Below are 20,237 nucleotides of genomic sequence, written 5' to 3'. Positions count from 1 at the left end.
TGTCCCGGGAGACCAGCAGGAGGCATGCTGCCCCACCTCATGGGGAGTCCCACAGAGCTGCCATCTGCTGGGTGATGAAGAGGCTGTGAAGCACTTGTTCTTGGAGCCTGGGTCCCCAGGGGTCCTGGGCTGCCCTACCCAGTGGGGCCAGATGGAGAAGGTTCCCCGACCTCTAGTCTCCTGAGGAGCGAGGCTGATGCTTCTCTTCACGCAGGGCTCAAGACAGGTCTCTGAAGCTTGGAAAGTGGCTCAGAAAGCTGGAACTTGAAGGCAGGGGACCCAACTGCCCTCTCACAGCCACGGCCCCAAAGCCTGGGGGCTTCCCTGCCCAGGGCTCCCTGCCTCCCCCCGTCTTGTCCTTGTCTCCTTTCTCTGCCTCGGTCTTCTCATCTTCCCAGTGTTGGGACAAGGAGGGCTGTTGTTCCCCTCTCTCAGAGGGCCGAGGGGAACTGAAAGACTGGAGGAGAGGTGGAAAGGGGCTGGTGTGCAGGCCCAGCCTGGATTGCCTGCTGCCTGCCCAACTCCCCAGGCCAATGGTGATCCCACCTCCCCAGCGCCTGCAGGAGCGGCAGATCTGTGCCCGTAGGTGGGACGGCAGTGCTCATTCTGCCACCCTCCCCCATGCACCTGGCAGGGAACTTTTGGTCTTATTTTTTCTTCTGGGGACTTGTTTGGTTGCCCTTCTAAACTCTGCAGGATTTAGGGGTGGAGGAACCAAACAGGAACAAACCAGCTCCTACCCTAAGTTTTCCAGACCTGGCAAGATCAGTTAGTGAGCTAGGAGGGTTACGCAGTTCTCTGTTTTCAAATGCACAGAGCAGCCCTGGAGGTGTTAAAAAGAAGGAATGGGGACTGGGGTTGTGGCTCAGTAGTTACACGCTTGCCTAACAAGCATGAGGCACTGGGTTCGATTCTCAGCACCACATACAAATAAATAAAATAAAGGACCATCAACAACTAAAAAATATTAAAAATAAAAAAAGAAGAAGGAATGTGTGGCCCTTTCAGGGTCCCTCCTGGGACCTCTGGGTTTCTTCCTGAGCGTTTCTGAGCCTAGTGTTTTTAGAGGTGGGAGACACTTGTGGTCCTGTGTCCCTTCCAGGACCCATGTGAAGACCTTGCTCAGTTGTTCGATCGACATTTGCTGAGTACCCACTCCCTTCCAGGCACTGAGCCCAGCGCTATGGTTGAGGCAGGGAACACAGCAGGCACGATCTCTGCTTTCTGGAAGCTTCTCTTCTACTGGCATCATGGACAAGCGAGCAAGCACCCAGGCTGGTTAATAAGTGAGAATTTCTAGATGGATCTGAAGAGGGGGCCAAGACGAGAGATTAGAGGGTCCCCTTGAGGAGCTGGCACCAGTGGGTGTATGCACAGGAGGGAGACTGAGGGTCACCCAGATTTCTGGCCTTTGAGGGCCTGGGTGGGTGGTGATGCCCAGATCCAAACAGCAAAATCAAGCAAAGCTGGCTTCAAGGGGAAGACCAGGGGTTCCACTGGGGACAGGCTGGATCTGAGGGGTCAGTGGGGACTGACCAGGGGAGATAGGCAGGAGAAGGCAGAGGAAGACATTAAGGTGGGACAGAACTTGGAAAGTGACCAGTCCACTGACTGCGGCTGGAAGCAGAGTGAGGTCTTGAAGCAGAAGGAGGAGGGCAGGGGCTGGGTGGGAGCCGGGGGGCCCAGCACCCTGGGGTAGCGGCAGGCAGAATCCCCCTCCTCCACTGCCAAAGGAGACCACAGACGGTGGCCAGATGATCAGAACAGCTGGAAGAAACCAGAAGGCCCCCGAGACAGGGAACCCAGGGAAGAAATCACCAGGAAAGCCGAGCAGCCAACAGGGTCAGGTGCAACCGAGACCAGAAACTACGGGACAGACTTGGCAAAGCCGAGGTTGGTGGGGGATTGCCCCGGGTGTGGACTCCAGACGGAAGCAGATTGGGGGTGCTGAGAAGGATGGCGGAGGAGGGGCTTCTTAGATGAGTTTGGAGAAAAGGGAAGGAACAGGATTGGACATTGCGAGATGAGGAGGCTCCCCAGAGCCCCACGGCAGTCCCAGCTCCTGGAACCCAGAGGGTTTGGGGGACCCCTCCACCTCAGAGATGAGGACTGTGTAGCCTTAAGAGCCTGGGGGTAGATTCAGGAGCTACAGCTCCCCACCTGCATCAACTCATCCAGATGTTTGGTTATACATTTATTCATCCAACACACATACATTGAGTGCCTACTGCATGCCAGGCCCTTAGGCCTGCCAGAGTGGGGGCTGAGAGAGGAGAGATTCAGAGATGTGCAGGTACCACTTCTGAATGGCCCAGAGTAGTGGTGACCACACCCTGGAGTCCTCAGGAGGTGGATGGGCAGAGGTGTCCTGCATGGGTGGCTTCTATTATATAGATGGACCAGTCTCCCAAGGGCCTGGGATCAACCCCAGAAGGTTCTGGAAAGCCCTCCACGCTCGGCGTCCTCAGCCTTCTCTATGCCTGGCCACTGTCTCACCAGCAGGAAGAGGCGAGACGCTGCAAGGCAGGTGTCTCTGGTCTCCACGGTGCTGCTGAACAGCAGCTTTGTCACCTGGCCTGGGACTTGGGCTTTCATTTCCTGATTGTGCCACAGCTGTAGTGATAACAACAGACTGAGCCTGTACTGCCCCCCAGAAATAATCTCAGCAGCTCTTGACCCGTAACCTCCTTGGGTACCCACAGTGGCCAGCGGCCAGGCTGAGCTCCCCCACCAGCAGGACACACTCTTTGGACCATGAACAGATGGCTGACTCCTCCCGCACACGAGGTGAGGGTCCCACTGAGATGGGATCTGCAGCTTCCCCTGCCTCCCGGTGCAGCAGACCCCTGATGTTCCAAGATTTAACAACTGGACTTAGACTGGAAGAGATGCCGCCACCCCACGACTCAGGACAGGTGACAAGTGTTAGAAATCTAAACAGACGTTAGCAAGGGGGCAAGGTGTCCACCAGACACCCTGGACCAGGAGTGGGGACATGACAGCTGAGGCTGGGGGTGGGGTTCCCTAATTTCACCCAGATTCAAAGTCCTGACTTATCCAGGAGAAAATATGGGGCCATTATGAATGTCCCCCCAAATTATAAGGGGGCACAGGGGACATAATGGGAGAAAGCAGGTGACTGCCATGGGAGGAGCAGGTGGCATGAGTCTTTAAAGCAGAGTTGGTGGGGACTAGGGCAGGGCTGTGCTGCTTTCTCAGACCCTATGGAGTCACCTGGCTGAGTTTGTCACTTGGACTTGTGGGCAGCAGGAAACCATGAGAAGATGATTCTGGGGCAAACGTATCTAATGACTTCAGTATGGAGAGGCTCCCTGGTGGGGCCTGGGATAGAGTTCTTTAGGACAGTCTGTCCCGGGGAGTGTGATCTGTGGAACCCCAATCCTACAGAACAGTCTTGTGGCACTTAAGTTTGGGGAGTGCAGGGGGCTGTTTCCCGTGGGTGACTCATAACACATTAAAGGCTCTGAAAAGTCCTGCAGCAACAAAATGTCCTTAACGTGTCTCACGTAAGACTTCCTGCACATATTTGGTATCTGTGTGCGTGCGTGTGTGCGTGCGTGTGTGTGTGTGTGTGTGTGTGTGATCCCATGAACATGCCTCCAATCCACATTTTGGGATGGGCTGACCCAGAAGAATGGGATTTTCAGTTTTGAAGGAGGATCCAGCAGAAATCAGGGGTCTTCTGTTCCCCTCCCCCCACCTGTCTGCCACACTAGCCCCTGGTCAGACCCCTGCAGTTCTTTGGCCAAATGTCCTAGAGCCATTCTCTGTAACCCCAGCTCCGAGCTCTGCCGTCTCTGGGCCCCCAGTGGGGTGGTGGAGGATGCCAGGGAGGAGACTTACAGGGGCAGGGGCGTTTGAAGGACATGTAATCCTTGGAGCAGAACAGCGGAGCCAGCCTGCCCACGGGCACAGCTCTGACTTCTGGCAGGGAAGGCCCCTCCACTCACCTGCGGAGACACAAACGGCAGGTGATAGGGACGCCCACACGGCGCACACCGCCCCTGCAGGCCAGGCGCTCAAGTCCCCTGAGCTGCCCGCCTCTGGGGGAGAGGAGGGTGACCTTGGGAACAGGTGCTCAGTCTGGGACCCCTGAGCTACAAAGTATAGGGGTGCAGGGGGCAGGTGGGGGGGAGGGGATATTTCTCTTGGATGGATCCTGGGAATTGGAGATGCTGTGGGGTTCCTGTCTCACAGACATGGGGGGGGGGTCCCACTGCTCTGGACACCTTCAGTGTGCCATGGTAGCACAAGTGGCTTATAACTGTTGAGGCAGAAGAACCCACAAAGACCAGCCTAATGTCCTCATTTCATAGTGGGAAAGAGACCTGTAGAGGGTGAGGGGTGACTGCAAGGTCACAGATGGTTTTGGAAGGGTGTTCCCTGATACTCCTGTCAAACCATGTTATTATTACTGCCCTCACAACTTTAAGAGGAGGATGCTTTTATTCCTCTTCATTTTATAAAAAAGGAAGTAGAGGCTCAGAGAGACCATGTAATTTGCCCAAGATCACACAGCCTCCAACCACATGCCAAGACCACAGTCCAGGTCACTTTGACTCCAAAGCTCAGAGTCAGTTGGCAAAATCCTTTAGAGGGTGCTTAATATATTAAACTACTGATTTGGAAAGAAAGGCCTCTGGAAGGTAAAGGCCTTTTCCCTGCCCCTCCCCCATATGGACTCAATGTGATGCCCAGATGCTTGGGACAGCCAGGCAGTGCCACGTCCCTGTAACCCCTATTTGCAATAGAGGAAACATTTTCCAATATTGAGTGCTTATTGCACTCCATTCCAAAAATAACCCATTCTCCCAGGCTGCTAAAAATCCCAGCGGGTTCACTCTCTTGGTGGGTGCCCAAGAGACACGAGGGACCAGGAGGAGTCAGGGTTCTCGTTTCTTGGGCTTTCCTCGTTTCCTGGGGCTCTCACTTGGCTTGCAGAAACCAAACTGCACCTTTGGGATGCTGAGCCCAGCGGGTTCCTGCAGGGGAGACAGCTGTCCCCTCCAGGTCTCCCGAGGCCACCACCTTCCCTGAACTTGGGGATGACATCATTGCATACAGTGCTTTTCTGCAAGAAGCAGGTCCAGAATTTCCCACCCTGTCTCCCTTAGGGACCCCTTTATTATATACATTTTTCCCTCCAAGGGGTCCCATGTTTTGGTGGAGCCCATTAACCAAGCATTGCTGAATGGGTTTTCCTCTTTAATAAATGAACTGGGGAGTTCTCTTTGGGGAATCTTTCTCAGAAGTCAGATCTAACTCAGCCACTACTTGGCAGTGTGGCTTTGGGCAAAATACTTCACCTCTCTGAACTTCGCATCCTCATAGGTGGAGCAGGAACAACTGCTGGTGACTCGCTTCTGGAGGTCAGTGTGGAAATCCCTGATGTTCTTACTGCTCTTGGGGGGCTTGGGGGCTGGGAGGCAGCTGACCTGGGAACCCCACGCTCCAGGTGGCTCCTTGCAGCCTCTCCTGACACTAATCAGGTTCCCTAGTGTGAACCACGGGCTGGCCTGACACCCCCCACCCCCTGCCCTCAGTCTCCGTAGAAACCCAGGGGCGTCTGACCTGGGGAAGGGAGGGTAGGAGGTGATTTCCCCAGGCCTGCTAGGGATGACTGATCAGGGGACTGTGATTTCACACCAGAAGGTTCAAGAAGGATCTTGGGGCCTGTGAGCCTCACTTTCTAAAAATACACGCCGACTCTTGTGTCTGCATTCACGATTGCGGTGTGCCTGTGTGAACTGTGGCTGCGTGTGCACGTACACACGTGTGTATCTAGGGAGGGAGACGTAAGTGGGCTGACAGTTCATCTCCTCTGCTGCTTGCAGAGTTTTCTCTCTTAAAGGCAGAGTGGGTCACTCCCTTGCTGAAAACCCCTCCATCATTTGCCAGAGCCTTCAGGAAAATATCCTGAACTTTTTATCAGAACCCTGGGTGCTCCCTACCTCTCTAGTGAACTGGTATAGTATAGGTGCTTAATAAATGCAGGCTGAATGTATTTCCTCTAGAGCTGCTCATGGTGGCACCTGGTGCTAGGGAGGGACTATCCTCTCCTAAAGGGGTTGTCCTTAGGGTTCTGCCTCTCCCAGAGAATCCCCTTGGACCCTTTCTTCTCCCCATGCCCTGTGACTCAGATGAAGGCTGACACTTACTGGGGGATGGGGAGGTGAGACATGGGCCTCTCGGGGGTAGGACTCTAGCTTACGTATAATTTTCCTTGGTCAGTTTGGGTATTTGGAAGACAACAATATCTGTATCCTTAAGAGGCTCAAGAGACTGGTGAGGGGCATAAGCTGGTTTGCCACTATCTAAGTAGACATCCCCTTTTGAGGAGGCTTCCTGGGCAGCTGGGCCTTCAAGTGTGGCTCACATGAACCAAACACTTACACGTGCCAGGTAATGTCATCAATGTCATTGCAACCGACCTTTTGGGGGGAGGGGGAATATCATGTCCATTTCACAGATGAGAAAACTGAGGCTTAGAATGGTAACCTGCACAAGGTCACAGTAAAGAGTTGGAGGAAGAGCTGGGTGGGGAGAAACTCTGTCACCCCCAGTGCCACTTACTTAATACCAGGGACACCCCACAGAGATCTGTTGCCCCTGCCGCTCTGGCTGGCCCGCTTCCTGGACACAATAGGCTTCTCCTATTTTCAGGCCCTTCCCTGTCCCCAGCACACCATCCCTTCCCTCCACCTGGCAAACTCCTACAGAGCGGTCAACACCCAGATCGAGGGCTCTCTCCCTGAGGTCCTCCTTGTCTGCTGGAGACAGAACTGCCATACAGAACTGGCTGTGCTTCCGCAGCACCTGGACATCTTTCCAGGCCAACTCGAGTCCTAAATTATTCTAGACAAGCAGCTCCTCAGGGACACGGAGGGGTCAGGGTCACTTCTGCAAACTAGCTTGGGGCTGGGCACTGAGGGGACTTTGCTGGAATAAGACAACCCTGGCCAGACGCTAAGGCGTGGCGGTGTGTTGCGACTGCCTTCCAACGGTGCTCAGCCCCTGTAAAGAGCTGAGATTCTCCCCAGACACCTTGCCACCCCTGGTGACAGCAATGCCCCCAACAGTCAGGGCCACCATTCCCTGAACCATCGCGTGGCGCAGTCCACACCTCACACACTGCCTCTGCTTGCAGTTGCCCGGCACCCCTCTGGCTCGTGTCACTGATTATTTACCAAGTGACTGAACTGCGGCCACGGACCCTGGGAAACAGAGGGGCTTGTGGATCCTCAAGCAGAGGCTGGATCTTCAACCTCCATACTCCCCCGCCCCTGCCCCGCTGGAGGATTTCAGCTTGACCCAAAAGAAAGCCATTTCCCCGTGGCCACAGACCCTGTGCTCAGGGGGAGTTTAGCTGGAGTCCTCCAGACAAAGGAGCTGAATGTGGAGTGTCCACGAGAGCAAGTGCCCACCCTGGACCCCGGCACGTGACCAGGGCTGCCTCGAGGACACACTGATGAGCCCAGAGGACAGGTCTGGCACAGACAGGCTGAGGCTGAAGTTGCTGGGGGTGTGGAGGAGTGGGGCCCCCCCCCCAGGTGCCGGGACAGAGCATGGGCCCCCACACGAGATCACTTCTCCTGTCAGCCTCTCTCTGAGCACAGGATCAGGCTCGTTCCTGCCGGTGGTGACTCATCTCAGACTGGATTGTCTGGCTGGGAACATGGGGGTGGGCGGGAGGCACTCCAGGCTTTGAAGTGGCTGAATGGTGTGTGGCAAGTCCACGTCATTTGAGCTCTCCTTCACGTCCCCACTCCTGGAATACTTCTACTCTAGGCCCTGTGGGGACACTCTGACTTGGGCAGGAGAATTTGTGGTTAAGGGAACAGACCCTGGGTCTGCAGAGGGCCTGTGAGGACCTGCAGAGGGCCTCATGCCAGGGGCAATGGAGGACCAGGTGGGGTGGTGAACTCTGCCCGGAAAGGGCTCCTGGGGGATTTTACGCAGGCAGCATCAGGGTCTGCTTTCACCCTTCCAGGAAAGCGTGTGCCTGGGGCAGGTGGCACCAGGTGTGGGCAGCAGGCAGCTGGGCAGTGATAACAGGAGGGGGAGGGCCGAGGTCGCTGGATCCAATGTCCTTAAAGGTCCCTGGGTACCAGGTTTGGGGTGCTGGGGATAGAGTAGTGGGCTAAACTTTGGTAGTCCCTGTCCTCACAGAGTCTTCCTGCTACAAGTGGAGACACCATGACAGGTGGAGCTTGTTAGATGGCAGCAGGGGAAGGAAGTGCCGTGGGAAATGCACTTAGATATAGTAGCCCTAGAGGCTGGAGGGAGGGCGACAGGTCAGCAGAAATCAGAGGAAGTCAGCCATCTGGGCAGATACCTGGGGACAGAGATTCCAGGTGGAGGGAGTAGGGAGTGCCAAGGCCCTGTGCAGGCCAGTGCTGGGTGGGCTGGAGATACAGATGGATTCCAGGGAGAGGGGGAGAGGGGGAGGAGGTGAGGGTGATTCTGTGACTGTGGATGGTGGAGATGGTAGAGATGGAGACTGCAGGTCTAGATGGCCCACACCACCACTGCATCCCTGGCACCTCGCTTGGCACACAGGAAGTGCTCGGTGACTCTTTGCTGAGGGAATGACTGATGTGATCTCGCAGGCGTTCCATGGGTCTGTGGGTGGGCATGTGATTGTCCAGGGCCAGTAGGAAGTCAGAAATTCCAGGGACTTTGATCGGACACACTAATTTTGAAAGAACTGCATTCACTGCACCCGGGCAGGGGCTAACTCCTGGGGCTACAGGCCAGGTTCCCGAGCAGTGGGATCCTTTCTCCTGTCATAGGAAGCTCTTTACGTTCTTTTCTAATATTAGAAGAGCATTCCCTGGCAAGTGTGGGTAAATCATGCAATGTGCGTCCTTGACTGAAAGCAGGAGTGAGTGAATTCAGGAGGAGGGTACAAAAAGAGGGTGAGAACAGCGAGCGAGAGGTGGGCGGGACACCCTGAAGTTTGTCAATAGGTAACTTGGTCCTGATGTTAGAAAAGGGATCCAGGTGTGTGAGACTCTCTGCAGCAAGGAGACCCTCTGTTTCCATGCACCATCTGGCCACACATGTGCCCCACTGGATGGCTGAGAAGTTACTGGGTCTCCACGCTGCTTTCATTTAGCTCCAGTAGCCAGGAGAGTGCGGGGTTGGCTTGCGGAGCAGATGGATTCCAGGGAGAGGGGGAGAAGAGGAAGAGGTGAGAGCGATTCTGTGACTGGTGGATGGTGGAGATGGTAGAGATGGAGACTGCAGGTCTAGATGGCCCACACCACCACTGCATCCATGCCACCCAATTTCCTATCATCACTGTGGCCCAAACAGAAGGCTTGGTTTCCTATCTATACCCATCAACCTGCCCAACTGCAAGCTGGAAGTAGCTCCTGTCATCAAGGGTTTAGAGAAACCTGATTCAGGGCTCAGACACACCCAAAGAGACACACATAAGAGTTTATGACATTGAAATATGAAAGGGAACCCCAATATGTGCCCACCAATAAGAGATGGCAGACTGAGCAAATGATGGCACCCATTTATAACGGACTATTATATAGCCATGAAATCATGTTTTTCAAGATTTTTAATAACATAAAGACTTTCAAAATAATTCTAAAAGGAAAAAAAAAAAAGCCCAGGATACTTAAAAAACAGATTATAGAACTGTGCACACAGCATGATCCTTACTTTGTGAAAGAAAAATCCCTAGAGAATATATTCATACATTGCAAAAGATTAGAAAGGAAATAGAATATACTATTCACAGTTACTGTGCTCTCTGTGTGGTGGTGAGATTAAGGAGGATTTTTATGTTCTTTATATTTTTATAATATTCCCAGTTTTCTATAGTGAACACATATTACTTTTATAGTCTAAAAGATCATTAAAATGAAGATTTGGGATAAAATCTTTTGTGCTAACCAAGTAAAAGGTAATGAAGTGATTAAGTCAGTGTTAGTTAACTCACTGAAAAATTTAAATGCCTTGGAACATATCATGTGTTACTAAAGAGATTTTTAAAGTGAACTTGACTTTAAATTTAATGATAAGCAGTTTTGTTAAAATATTAGAAAAAATAGTCTGCATCATTTTTAAACTTAAGCTACCCCCAGTCCTTGAACAAGTCATATTTGCCAAAGATTTGAGAGAATGGTTTCTTCCATAAACTGTAATGTTTTGTTTCCAATAGATCTATATGCTTGGCAAAAATAATAACAATAACAGACTTTGTGTTTATAAGACACTTTATAATTTGCAAAGCACACCAAATGCTAACTATCATTCATTCTAGGTTCTGGGGACATCATAGTGAACAAGATGATCATAGGTCCCTGCTCATGTGATATTAGCAAAACAAGACAACAAATATGTGAATAGATTTATACATATTAGGGATGTTGAGGGCTATGCAGAGAAGGGGTAGAATGAATGGAGATTGTTCTTTAATTTGATCAAATCAATTTGATTATTGTTTGAATAAAAAAATAATGATGTCTCTAAAAATTCTATAGCCCCGTGGACAAGGAATATATTCTTCTTCAGTTCCCAGACATAAAACTGCTGACGATCTCCACTGAGGCATCATCTCAGTAACTAATTACATGTCCTCGAAGTTACGTGTTAATTTTCAATTTTAAGAACTCGTATAAAATTATGATGAGTCACAGTGAAGTGTGAGTATTCTGCATTTAGCTAGAGCTAGATGGCCCTTAACCTTTCCAACCTCAGGGTTCTCTCTGACAGAATGGGGACAGCTAGAGGACCCCGGGATTCCTGTGGACTCCCTTCCCTACCCCCACCGCATCAAAGAACTGTTGTCAGAATTCAATGAGTAAATGTTTATGTTTAGGAAACAGTGTGTGCCCGATGCGTGTTCGCAGTGGAGACAGGGCAGGGCCACTGGCAGAGGGCCACTGGACATTTTGACAAGCTTCCAATGCATTATTTCTTCAGTCCTCACAGTTATCCTGGGAGACTGTGTAAGACTTAGTCTCCGTTTCAAGATGGCACTGAGGCTCTGAAAAGTTAAGTCACCATCCAGAATCACAAGCTGTAAACCCGGAAAGTCCAGCTCCAAATAGCTGGGCTCTGGGCCACAACTCTGCCTTGTGATCACTGGCCGAGGGGCTCCTGAAGCCCTCCTGGCCTCAATTTCTCCTTTAGGAGGCTGAGCGGATTTTTTGCTGTCCGTCCGCCCCTCACTCTGTGCTCTGGGTACTTCCACGGCAAGAGCTTCAGGTAACAGTCCTCTAAGGGTGTCCTGCTGACTATTCCAGACAGACGATCACACCCTAGCCCTTATCATGTTCCCTATCAGCTGTGTTCCAAATATGGTGTGAACCAGGAGACACAAACCTAATTAGCTTCTAATTAACTCCTTTGGGAAGATGGGGAGTGAGGATTATGGATGATGCAGAGATGTGACACCCTAATGGGGAAGGGGGTGGGCCACAGAGGAAGAACAGGAGAGGGGAGTCTGTGCAGAAGGAGTGCTGAGAAGGCAGCCATTCTGTGGGTCTCACCAGGTCCCTTCCTGGCAGCAAGTGAGCATGTTTCCTAATCTGAAATCACTCTCCACCCCTGTTCTGGGCAGCCAGGCCATAGGTGGCCAGGGACCAATATGAGTGTCCACACACTGGACTTCTACTTTCTTTACATCAATGCTCCTGATAACCTACACCATCCATGTCACCCCAAGGACCCTAGAATCTTCCTTAAGCCCCGGACATCTGTCTACTCTACTTTGGGTCAGAGGTACCAGTTGCAAGACTGGGGCAGATCCCTTCCTGGGGACCATCCTACTTTGAATCTTAACCTCTCCTTCAGTCCCTGGGTCCATTTCTTTCCTCATCATTTCTGGGAGCCTCAGGACCTAGCCAACTGGAGGAAGACATCAGAGTCAAAAAGAGTACAGGCCGGCACCCCTTAGCCCTCCTGGGTGGGTCTCCCTACCTGGGTGGCTCTCCCTGTTACTTCCTGCTGCCTGTCTGAATCATCATCAATGGCAAATCCAAAAGCCATCTGACAGCCAGACCGCTATCCAGGGAAAGCAATCTCCCCTGTGCCCCTAATTCTGGAGTGGAGGGAGGTGTGTAAATTCCCTTATACAGAATATGAGCAATATGTGGGGCCCCTCTGCCTGGAACAGCAGACATCAGCCTAAGACAAAGAGGGAAAAGTACCTCTAATGGTCAGGTGAGCCTTTTCCAACCTGGAGGGGGATGGTAGGCAGGAAGGGGAGAGCTGGTCTGGGCAGAGAGCCCTAAGGGAGTGCCTGAGAAAGTGTGAGTCTAAGGAGAAAGTCTTGCTTTGCAATAACATGCTAACAGACCTTAGGGGATTCAAAATCGCAGAGGTGGGGGTTAAAGTGCTCATCATTTCAGGGATATTTACTTTGTCTCAGCATCTACTGGTGCTGGTCATCTCATAAAATGACACCTGTAGCCAAATGCAATTGGGTATTAGCTGTGTGGCATGCACCCCTGGGAATTATCTTATTTAATCCTCCCAATTCACTGTCCCTCAATTTCAGGAGGGGAAACTGAGGCTCAAAGAGATTAAGTGTCTTGCTTAAGGTCATACAGCTAATAAGTCACCTAGACCTCCCTCTGGTTCCAAAGCCTTTAAATACCTCGCTCATAATAGAATCCTGCCTACTTTTCAGAGGAGAAATTGAGGCACAGGGTGGTGAATTCACTGGTTCCAGCTGGGATGTTTGAGGAGAGAGTCCAGAGGGGTATTCTCTTGGCAGGTGCCCTGGGACTACATGGATCAAGACCCAGACTCTGCTATTCAGGCCAAGCCCTTGGAGCCATTGCTTCTCGCACCTGTCACTTGGGACCTCCTCTTCCCATTCTGGACCTGGCCACCTACGTTGGCATCTTAGAAGACCGGGGGGGGGGCAGCCTGGGTCCTCACTGCGCAGCCAGCCACCAGACCACAGAGCCCCAAGAAGAGAAAGAAGGCCGCGCGACTCAGCCGGGGGTGGGGTGGGCACTACAAGGTTTTGGAAGGCGACAGGAGAGGTGGCTGTGCCGCTCAGCACCACGCGGCCAGCGGATCTGCCTCCTGGGTCTCAGAATCTGTCCCTCTTGCGGCGCACAGTAAAGTCTGTCCTAAAAGGGGAGAAGGTGCGGCCGAGGAAGCTCCCTCTCCCACCATGGGTGCTGAGATAGGCCAGAGCAGCTGGCACCGAAGCAGGGGCATGGCCCGGGTGACTCGCCCGTCGGAGGGTCAAACTTCCCGGCTCAAGGGAGTGGGAGAAAGGTTCAAGCTCAAACTCCACAAAACCCTACTTCCTTTCCTACTCCCGCCAAGAGTGTGCCCTAGTTTTCCTTCTTAGGTGGGTTGCTCATGGATCCCCCAAACCTAGGACTTGGGGTCGGGGAGACCGACCGCCTTAGGTCCCCCCACACTATCTCCCCCGGGTGGATGATGGTCCCGGGTTTCGGTCAGGTAGGGAGACCTCGCCTTCCCCGCCGCCCGAGGGCGTGCTCGGGGCAGCCTCCGCGCCAGTCTCGGGTCGGCCTGTCTGAGGGCGCGGGAGCCGGGGCGGGGGTCCGCAGAAGTCCCGGGATCCCGCTCCGTTCCGAGCGCGCTGCGGTTCCGCTCCGGACCGCGCATCCATCCGCCTGGCGAGCAGAGGCTCCGCGCGGTGCGCCCCCGGGTGTGTGCGTTCGCCGGTGCCGCGGCGGAGCGCGGGGGAAGCGGGCCGGGACCCCTCCCCGCCCCCCAGCGCCGCCCCCGGCCCCACGCCCCTTACTCGGCTTGGCTGCCGCGCTGCGCTCGGTGCGCCGCAGTGCTGGCTCCAGCTTCGGCTCCAGCTCGGGTTCCCGCTCTGGCTCCGGCTCCCGCTCCGGCTCCCACTCGGATGCCGCCGCTCTCGGGCTCCGGCTCCGGCTCCGGCGTCGCGGGGGGCGCGCCGCTCCTCCTCGGCCTGCTCGGTGCGCAGGGGCGGGGCGGGCCAGGCGACGCGGGGTCGGGCCGAGCAGAGCTGACCCGCCGCCCGCGATCCCGGCCCAGGAGGCGGCGGCGGCCGCCTAGGACCCGGTCCCGGCCCTGCCCTGCCGCAGCCCCGCCCGGCCGCCCGTCGTCCCCGCGCCGCCGCCCACGCCACCGTCACCCGCTCGAGTCCCCCTCGGCGGTGGCGCGGCTCGCGGGCCTCAGCACCGCTGCGCCGCGGCCCGGGTCATTCCTGAGATGGGGGACGCGGGGGAGGGGGGAGGGCCGAGCCGCGCCCCTCTGCGCACAGCCAGCCCGACACCCACACAGCGGCAGGCGGGGCAGGGCGCCTGGGAGGCCTGGAGATGCAGGGAGGCCGGCGCGCCAGCCAGACGTGAGAAGGGAAGAACAGACCTAGAGACGGGGACAGAGGACAGATATACAGACACGTGCAGGAAAGTGTGGACCAACCATACCCCAGTGAAGAACGTAGCCAGGCACAGGCTGGGCTCTTGGGCAGGGAAACCCTGTCACAGGCCAAGAGCAAAGGGCAGAATGGAGGGGTGAGGGGGCAGGAGGGACACAGCATGGCCTGTCCATTGGGAGGGGCCCTAGGAAGGAATCCTGTTCCCAGATGCCTGCAGGGGAGTTCTGGGATGTCAGGGCGTCACCTAGGCCAGGCCGAGGCCTCCACTCTGAGTGATGGGCTGGCCTATTTCCTGCGCAGCCCACCCACTCTATGCCCTCTGCCCTGGAAGGTCAGCCCTGGCAGATGCAAGCCTGTCCCCCGAGCCTCCAGCAACTGTTCTGCCGGTGCCCTACTTTGGAGCCTTGGACAAATCCCAGCCCATCCCCCAGGACTCCTTTTCTTCATTAACCCCATTTATTGCATCCTTGCTATGTTGGGGTGCTTCATAGTTACTTATGGAATCCTTTTAAATCTCAACTTGCCTGGGAGCCTCGTAAGGGCAGCATCTGGGTGGAGCTGCAGGGGTCTGAACACAGGGTGCCCTCCTAAATTTGATGAATGAATTGATGAGATACATTGTTGCCAGCCCTGTCCTAACCCCGCATTTTATTGATAAAGGAACTGGAGTTTAAAGAGGCCCAGGGATTGGAAGCCAGGTTTGTTTCACAACCCAGAGGTCTGCCACTGCTGGGAAGTGTTTCTCAAAAATAAAACAGGCCAAAGAGCTGAGCCTGTCGATGCTAAACCCTGGGGAGGCAGAGGAGCCCTGGGGATGCTGTGGAAGGAAGTGAGCCATGCACAGGCTCTGCAGGGAGGGTGGGGGCAGAGCAGGCTTCCAGAAGAAACAAACCTCATTCTGCCCCAGCTCTGCCAGGCATCCCGGCTTGGGCTTCCCAGGGGAGGCAGGAGCAACGGGGTGGTCTGGGGCCTCAGTGGTGAGGACCCTCTGGGCCTCCTTTGGCAAGCTCTTCATTCTGGCCCCTGCCTCTAGCACTGCTTCCCTCACCCCTCCCAGGACCCAGTCTGGAGCATCCCAGCTCATCTGGGGCTGCCATGGGGGGCATCTCCAGGTGTAGGGGATGGGGCCAGAATGGAGGGAAGCTTCTCTCAGAGTCCCCATAAAGGGGGCCTGGAGAGGCTTTTTGTCCAACCTATGCATTTATTTTGTATATTTACAAATAAGAAAATCAGAGAAAAAAGAGCACAGGCCAAGGCCACAGAGGTAGGGTTAGAGGCTATAAGTCTCCTAGGCCAAGTCTCTGCTCGATTTGCAAAGGTGACCTTGATCTCCTTGAGCAGAGACTAATCCTCACAGGATGGGTACTCTAATTATTCCTTTGTGTGTGTGTGTGTGTGTTTGTAGTGGAGGTGGTATGGAGTGGTTCACTTAGAGTGAGTCCTTAGGGAAGACATCAGCCCTAAAAAGTTCATTCTCCTCCACTGGGCGCTTTAGTATCACTGATCTGCCAGGGCCAGCCTGTTCCTCAGACCTAGAACTGTTTTCCCTGGGTCTAGCCTTGGAAGTTGGATTATGGTTGTTTGCCTGCCTACCTACCTAGATTAATCTTTTTCTTTCTTTTATCTACTATCCATCCATCACAAATATATATTGTATAGGCCACTTGGAAAACTCCAAAGGAGAAAGAAGAAAATAGAATCCAGCTATCATTGAGCCCCTTCCTTTCTTCCTTTCTTTCCAACTCTATAAGTATCCTTAAATGGAGCGGTCTTGCTAACTATGACATTCCCTCTCTTACCTTACATTACATTTTGAGGCTATCTAGCACTGTACCAGATGGTTCTACTATGTTTTATTTAACTAATCCCCTATTGCTGGGCATCTATTTTGTTTCTGTTTTCCATGCTTCTAGACACATTGCAGTGGACATCCTCATGGGTAAGTTTCTGCATGTCCCTGATTATCCTTTATGTCAATGTTTATATATTATTGAGATGTTCTTCTGTATGGGTTTCCATTTGAAGGAAGGGCATCCTCTGGGTACCAGACAAGCTCAGTGATTTCCAGTATCTTCTTTTCAAGGGTCAATTAGGGAGGCTAGAGAGGGGACCCTTTAGGAAATCATATGGCAGTGCTGTGGTTTGAATATGTACCCCAAAGTTCATGTGTTGGAAACTTAATTCCAACTGTAAACATGTTGAAAGGTAAGACCTTTAAGAGTTGAGTAGCCCATAAGGGCTCTGCCTCAGAGATCCATCAGTGCCATTATCAAGGGAGTGCTTGTTGCCAGAGTGGGTTCCTTGTAAAAGGATGAGTTCAGTATTTCACTCTGTCACCCATGGGTGTCTTCTTCTACCATGTTATGATATAACAGGAAGGCCCTCGCCAGGCACTGCCCTTGATCTTGGTTTCCCAGCCTCCAAAACTATAAGCCACATACGTTTTCTGTTTATTATAAATCACTAAATCTGTTGCATTCTCTTATGGTAGCTTAAAATAAACTAAGATGAGTGACAAATCGGGACTTTGAGATGCCCTGAGAGGCCCCAAGTGCTAGGCTGTGGGGACTCAGCCTAGAGTGTGCTTTGTATTATTCCAGTTACTCACAGGGAATCCCCAAGAATGTCTTTTCTGTTGGTAAATAAATGAGGGGTCCATGATGTCATTCATCCCAAACAGAATCCATGGGATAGAGTTGTTGAGCCTCCTGGGCCTGTCCAGCTTATCTCCCACCATCCTTCCTCCCTTCAGACATCTTTGACTGCCTTGCCCCTTGTCCCAGTGATGGCCGACTTAACAATATTTTCGTTGGAGCTAGGGATTGTTCCACAGTAAGGGTGGGTGAGGGGAAGGAGGAAGGACTTCAGGGTGGCCTGGCCTCTGGGTGGTATATCTGTCTAAAGAATCCATAAGGCCTTTTGGGAAGATGTATCCCCCTTGCAGGTGTGTCCCTTTTACAGGAGGATGGTGACTGTCTTCCTAGTCTTGATTTACATTACCAAAGACCTGGTCTTCTGGGTTGCCTTGACCTTGGGGGTGGGGAACAGGAAGGCAGGAAAGTCTGCCCCACCAGCTTTGTGACGATTTTTCCTCTTTCCACCTGATTTTTACCAAAGGTGCCCTGGAGCATGTCCTGGTGGTGCTAAGTGGAAGAGACCTTGCTTGGAGGGAGGTGGCGAGGATGGGGAACAGGCACAAGCTAAAGTACACGAGCTGAAGCAGAATGAGGAAATACTTGGGACAGAGAAAGATGCGTAGTCCTAAAGCCCTCCTGTCGGCTGAGAGCTTGGAGGGATTTGTGCTTTCGCTTCCCTGTTACAGATGATGAGAAATCCCTCAGGATTTAAGCGACTCTCTAGAGATGTAGTGGCTAAGTAGTGCCAGGTATAAGATTAGGATTCTTTTAAAAATAGGCCAAAGAGATTACCAGGTGTCCTTTTAACTGCATATTAGGTATCGTTTTTTTTTTTTTTTCCCCCTGTGGGGGTTTGTGCCAGTCATGATCTCTGAGTTATGTTATGATTCTGTACATTCTAGAAAACTGGTCATAACACTATCAAAATAGTCCATTGAAATGCAAATGCAGTTTTTCAGGTATATGCCAATAGATAGCTTGTGGGGAGAGGTGGGGCTTCCATTGTCCACGTGTGCATGCTCTTCGGAGTCCTCTTTGAATTGTGTACATCTTACTGGTTCCCTCATTAGTAAGTTAAATCAAATCCTGGACATGAATGTATTGTATGACATTCATGATTGTATCCTGTAAAAAGTTTATCCCTTGACAGTAGTAAGCTTGAAATTTCATCTTGGGCCTATCTTCCATCACAGATTGGTCCTTTGTTGGAGATCTGAGGGCTTTGGGACCTCAGGAGAGAGGGAGGGAAATGAGTGGGATGGGTCAAGTATAACTAAATGCCTTTCTGGAATAGGGGAGGCAGAGAGTACAGAACATTTTCAGAGTGAAACCTGATGAGGAACTGGGCATAGACAACTGTTGGAAAATGAGAGTAATAAAAATCAAAGTGTCCCCCAGGATCGCTGTGAGGGAGGAGTGAAATACCACACACCAGGGTTTAGAACAACAGTTCTTGACACCTAGTAAAGTCTCAATGAACATTGCCTACAAATGTTGAATGTCTACTTGTGAAGGAGCAAAGAGAAACATTTTTTTTTCTTATGGCTTTTCTATTTGTTTTTTTGCTCTTCTCGCCACACGGCTGAGAGCTCTTTAGTCACAAAAATAGATTCCAGTGTTCAAAATACTGTCAGCTGCCAGAGGCTACATTTGAGTCTAATTTAAAAGTTTAGGAAATAATACTGGCATCTCCTGAACTCAAGCACTTAAACAAATTTTTTTTTCAGAGTTAACTCAGATAAAAATACCATGTGCAATCTATGATACTATTTATTTTCCCATCCAAGAATGGATGGACCTGCCCAACTGCAGCAGAGTAAGTGTGGACGAGTTGGATGATGGGATACTCAATACAATGAGAACAAACCTATTACAGCTACAGGCAACGACACGGGCCACTCACAAACAGGGTGGAGTGACAGTAGCCAGACACCGTTTACTTCCATTTATATCAAGTCTCAAAGCATGATGTTGGGAGTCTGGGCAGTGTTTACACTGGGGGTGATGGAGTGGCAGAGTGGGGGCTTCAGACGCCCTGGGATGCTGTTTTTTTGATCTGGGTGCCGGGTACACAGGAGTGTTTTGTTTGTGCAAATTCTTTGAATAACACCCTATGTACATTTAAATGTATGTGGATTCTACTTTAATAATAAGAAGAAAAGGATGTTCAGTCATTGTGCATGTGCCCTGCTGAGGCAAGAGAGCTAGACACCCAGCTCGAAAGTGGAAGAGGAATTTGGGATTTCAAACAGGGCCAGAGGGAAAGGAATTGATATTTATTCAGTCTGTGGGAGAACTTGCTTTCCAGGCTCACTAACAAAAATAGTTTCATTTCTTCTGAAAAACAGTTTGCTTTTTTGTTTAAAATACTCCTCAAATATGGTGACTCTTAAAACAAAGGACCTCCTTCTGCAATCCCTGCTACTTAAAGTTGGATTTGTGGGGCCACCCTTTGGCAAGTGTGGGACTTGTGCCTTTCAGGGTCATCTAGGGCTTTTTCTTTTATTTCCTATCCTTATTTTTCCTTTGTCCCAATTCACTCACTTATATTTTTCAAAAAGTTGTAGTGGGTGTGTTTCCTTTGTCCTGATTCACTCCTGATTTTTTTTTTTTAATCGAGATATGTGTATATTTTCTTTGACCAGATTTACTCACTGGTTAGAGAAAACATGGTACCGTGCATGTGTTTTTAAGCGGCTTTGATTCTTTTGGAAGGAGATGGTGTATAAATAAACAAAACAGTGCAGAAAACATCCATAGAGAGCTTATGTGTGGGTGGGTGTGAGAGAGTCATCTCCACGGTTCATTTGAGAGCATAAATGGAATAGGGTCACATTCAGGAAGGGAAGAGGCTGGCCTGGTACACAGATGGTGTCCACCCTCGTGAGGCATTGGCCAGCAGAGAGATAAATTCAGAAAGCACAGAGGTATGCTCTCAGGGCTGGCTCAGGAGCTCAGGGTTTGGAGCCAGGATACCTAAGTTCAAATCTCCTCTCTGCCACATACTTGTTTGTGTCCTGGGACAAATCACTTGTCCTTTCCTAATTTCCATCCAGCCGAAAGGTCTCACTCAGGCACCCGCTGGGACCTAGTGTCCCCGCCACCCCCCCTCCTAGCATCTTCAGACTGTGGCCCCCTCTGCTAGAGTGGCTGCTGGGAAGGGGACTTTTGGCCTTGCCTCTTCTTTGTGTCCTGGCCCTATCTCCCAGAGCTCCTGGTAG

General features: G+C 51.9%; 1 protein-coding gene across 1 annotated transcript in view; it reads right to left on the bottom strand.

Annotated features, from left to right (window-relative positions):
* Bean1 (brain expressed associated with NEDD4 1) overlaps positions 1-13,878 on the bottom strand; it is a 51,561-nt gene extending 37,683 nt beyond the window's left edge. The window contains exons 1-2 of the mRNA XM_046434506.1: positions 13,775-13,878; positions 3,865-3,971 (exon numbers count right to left, since the gene is read on the bottom strand). Of these exons, the coding sequence (XP_046290462.1) occupies positions 3,865-3,889 (25 nt within the window). The 5' untranslated portion in view covers positions 3,890-3,971; positions 13,775-13,878. The remainder of the gene's footprint in view (positions 1-3,864; positions 3,972-13,774) is intronic.
* Between the last annotated feature and the right edge of the window lie 6,359 nt (positions 13,879-20,237).

Source organism: Marmota monax, unplaced genomic scaffold (assembly GCF_021218885.2).
Source record: "Marmota monax isolate L192 unplaced genomic scaffold, Marmota_monax_Labrador192_F-V1.1 WCK01_AAM20220418_F8-fsc00024, whole genome shotgun sequence".
Classification (NCBI taxonomy): domain Eukaryota; kingdom Metazoa; phylum Chordata; class Mammalia; order Rodentia; family Sciuridae; genus Marmota; species Marmota monax.
Note: the sequence above shows the minus strand (reverse complement) of the source record. Positions and strands in the feature narration are given on the sequence as shown.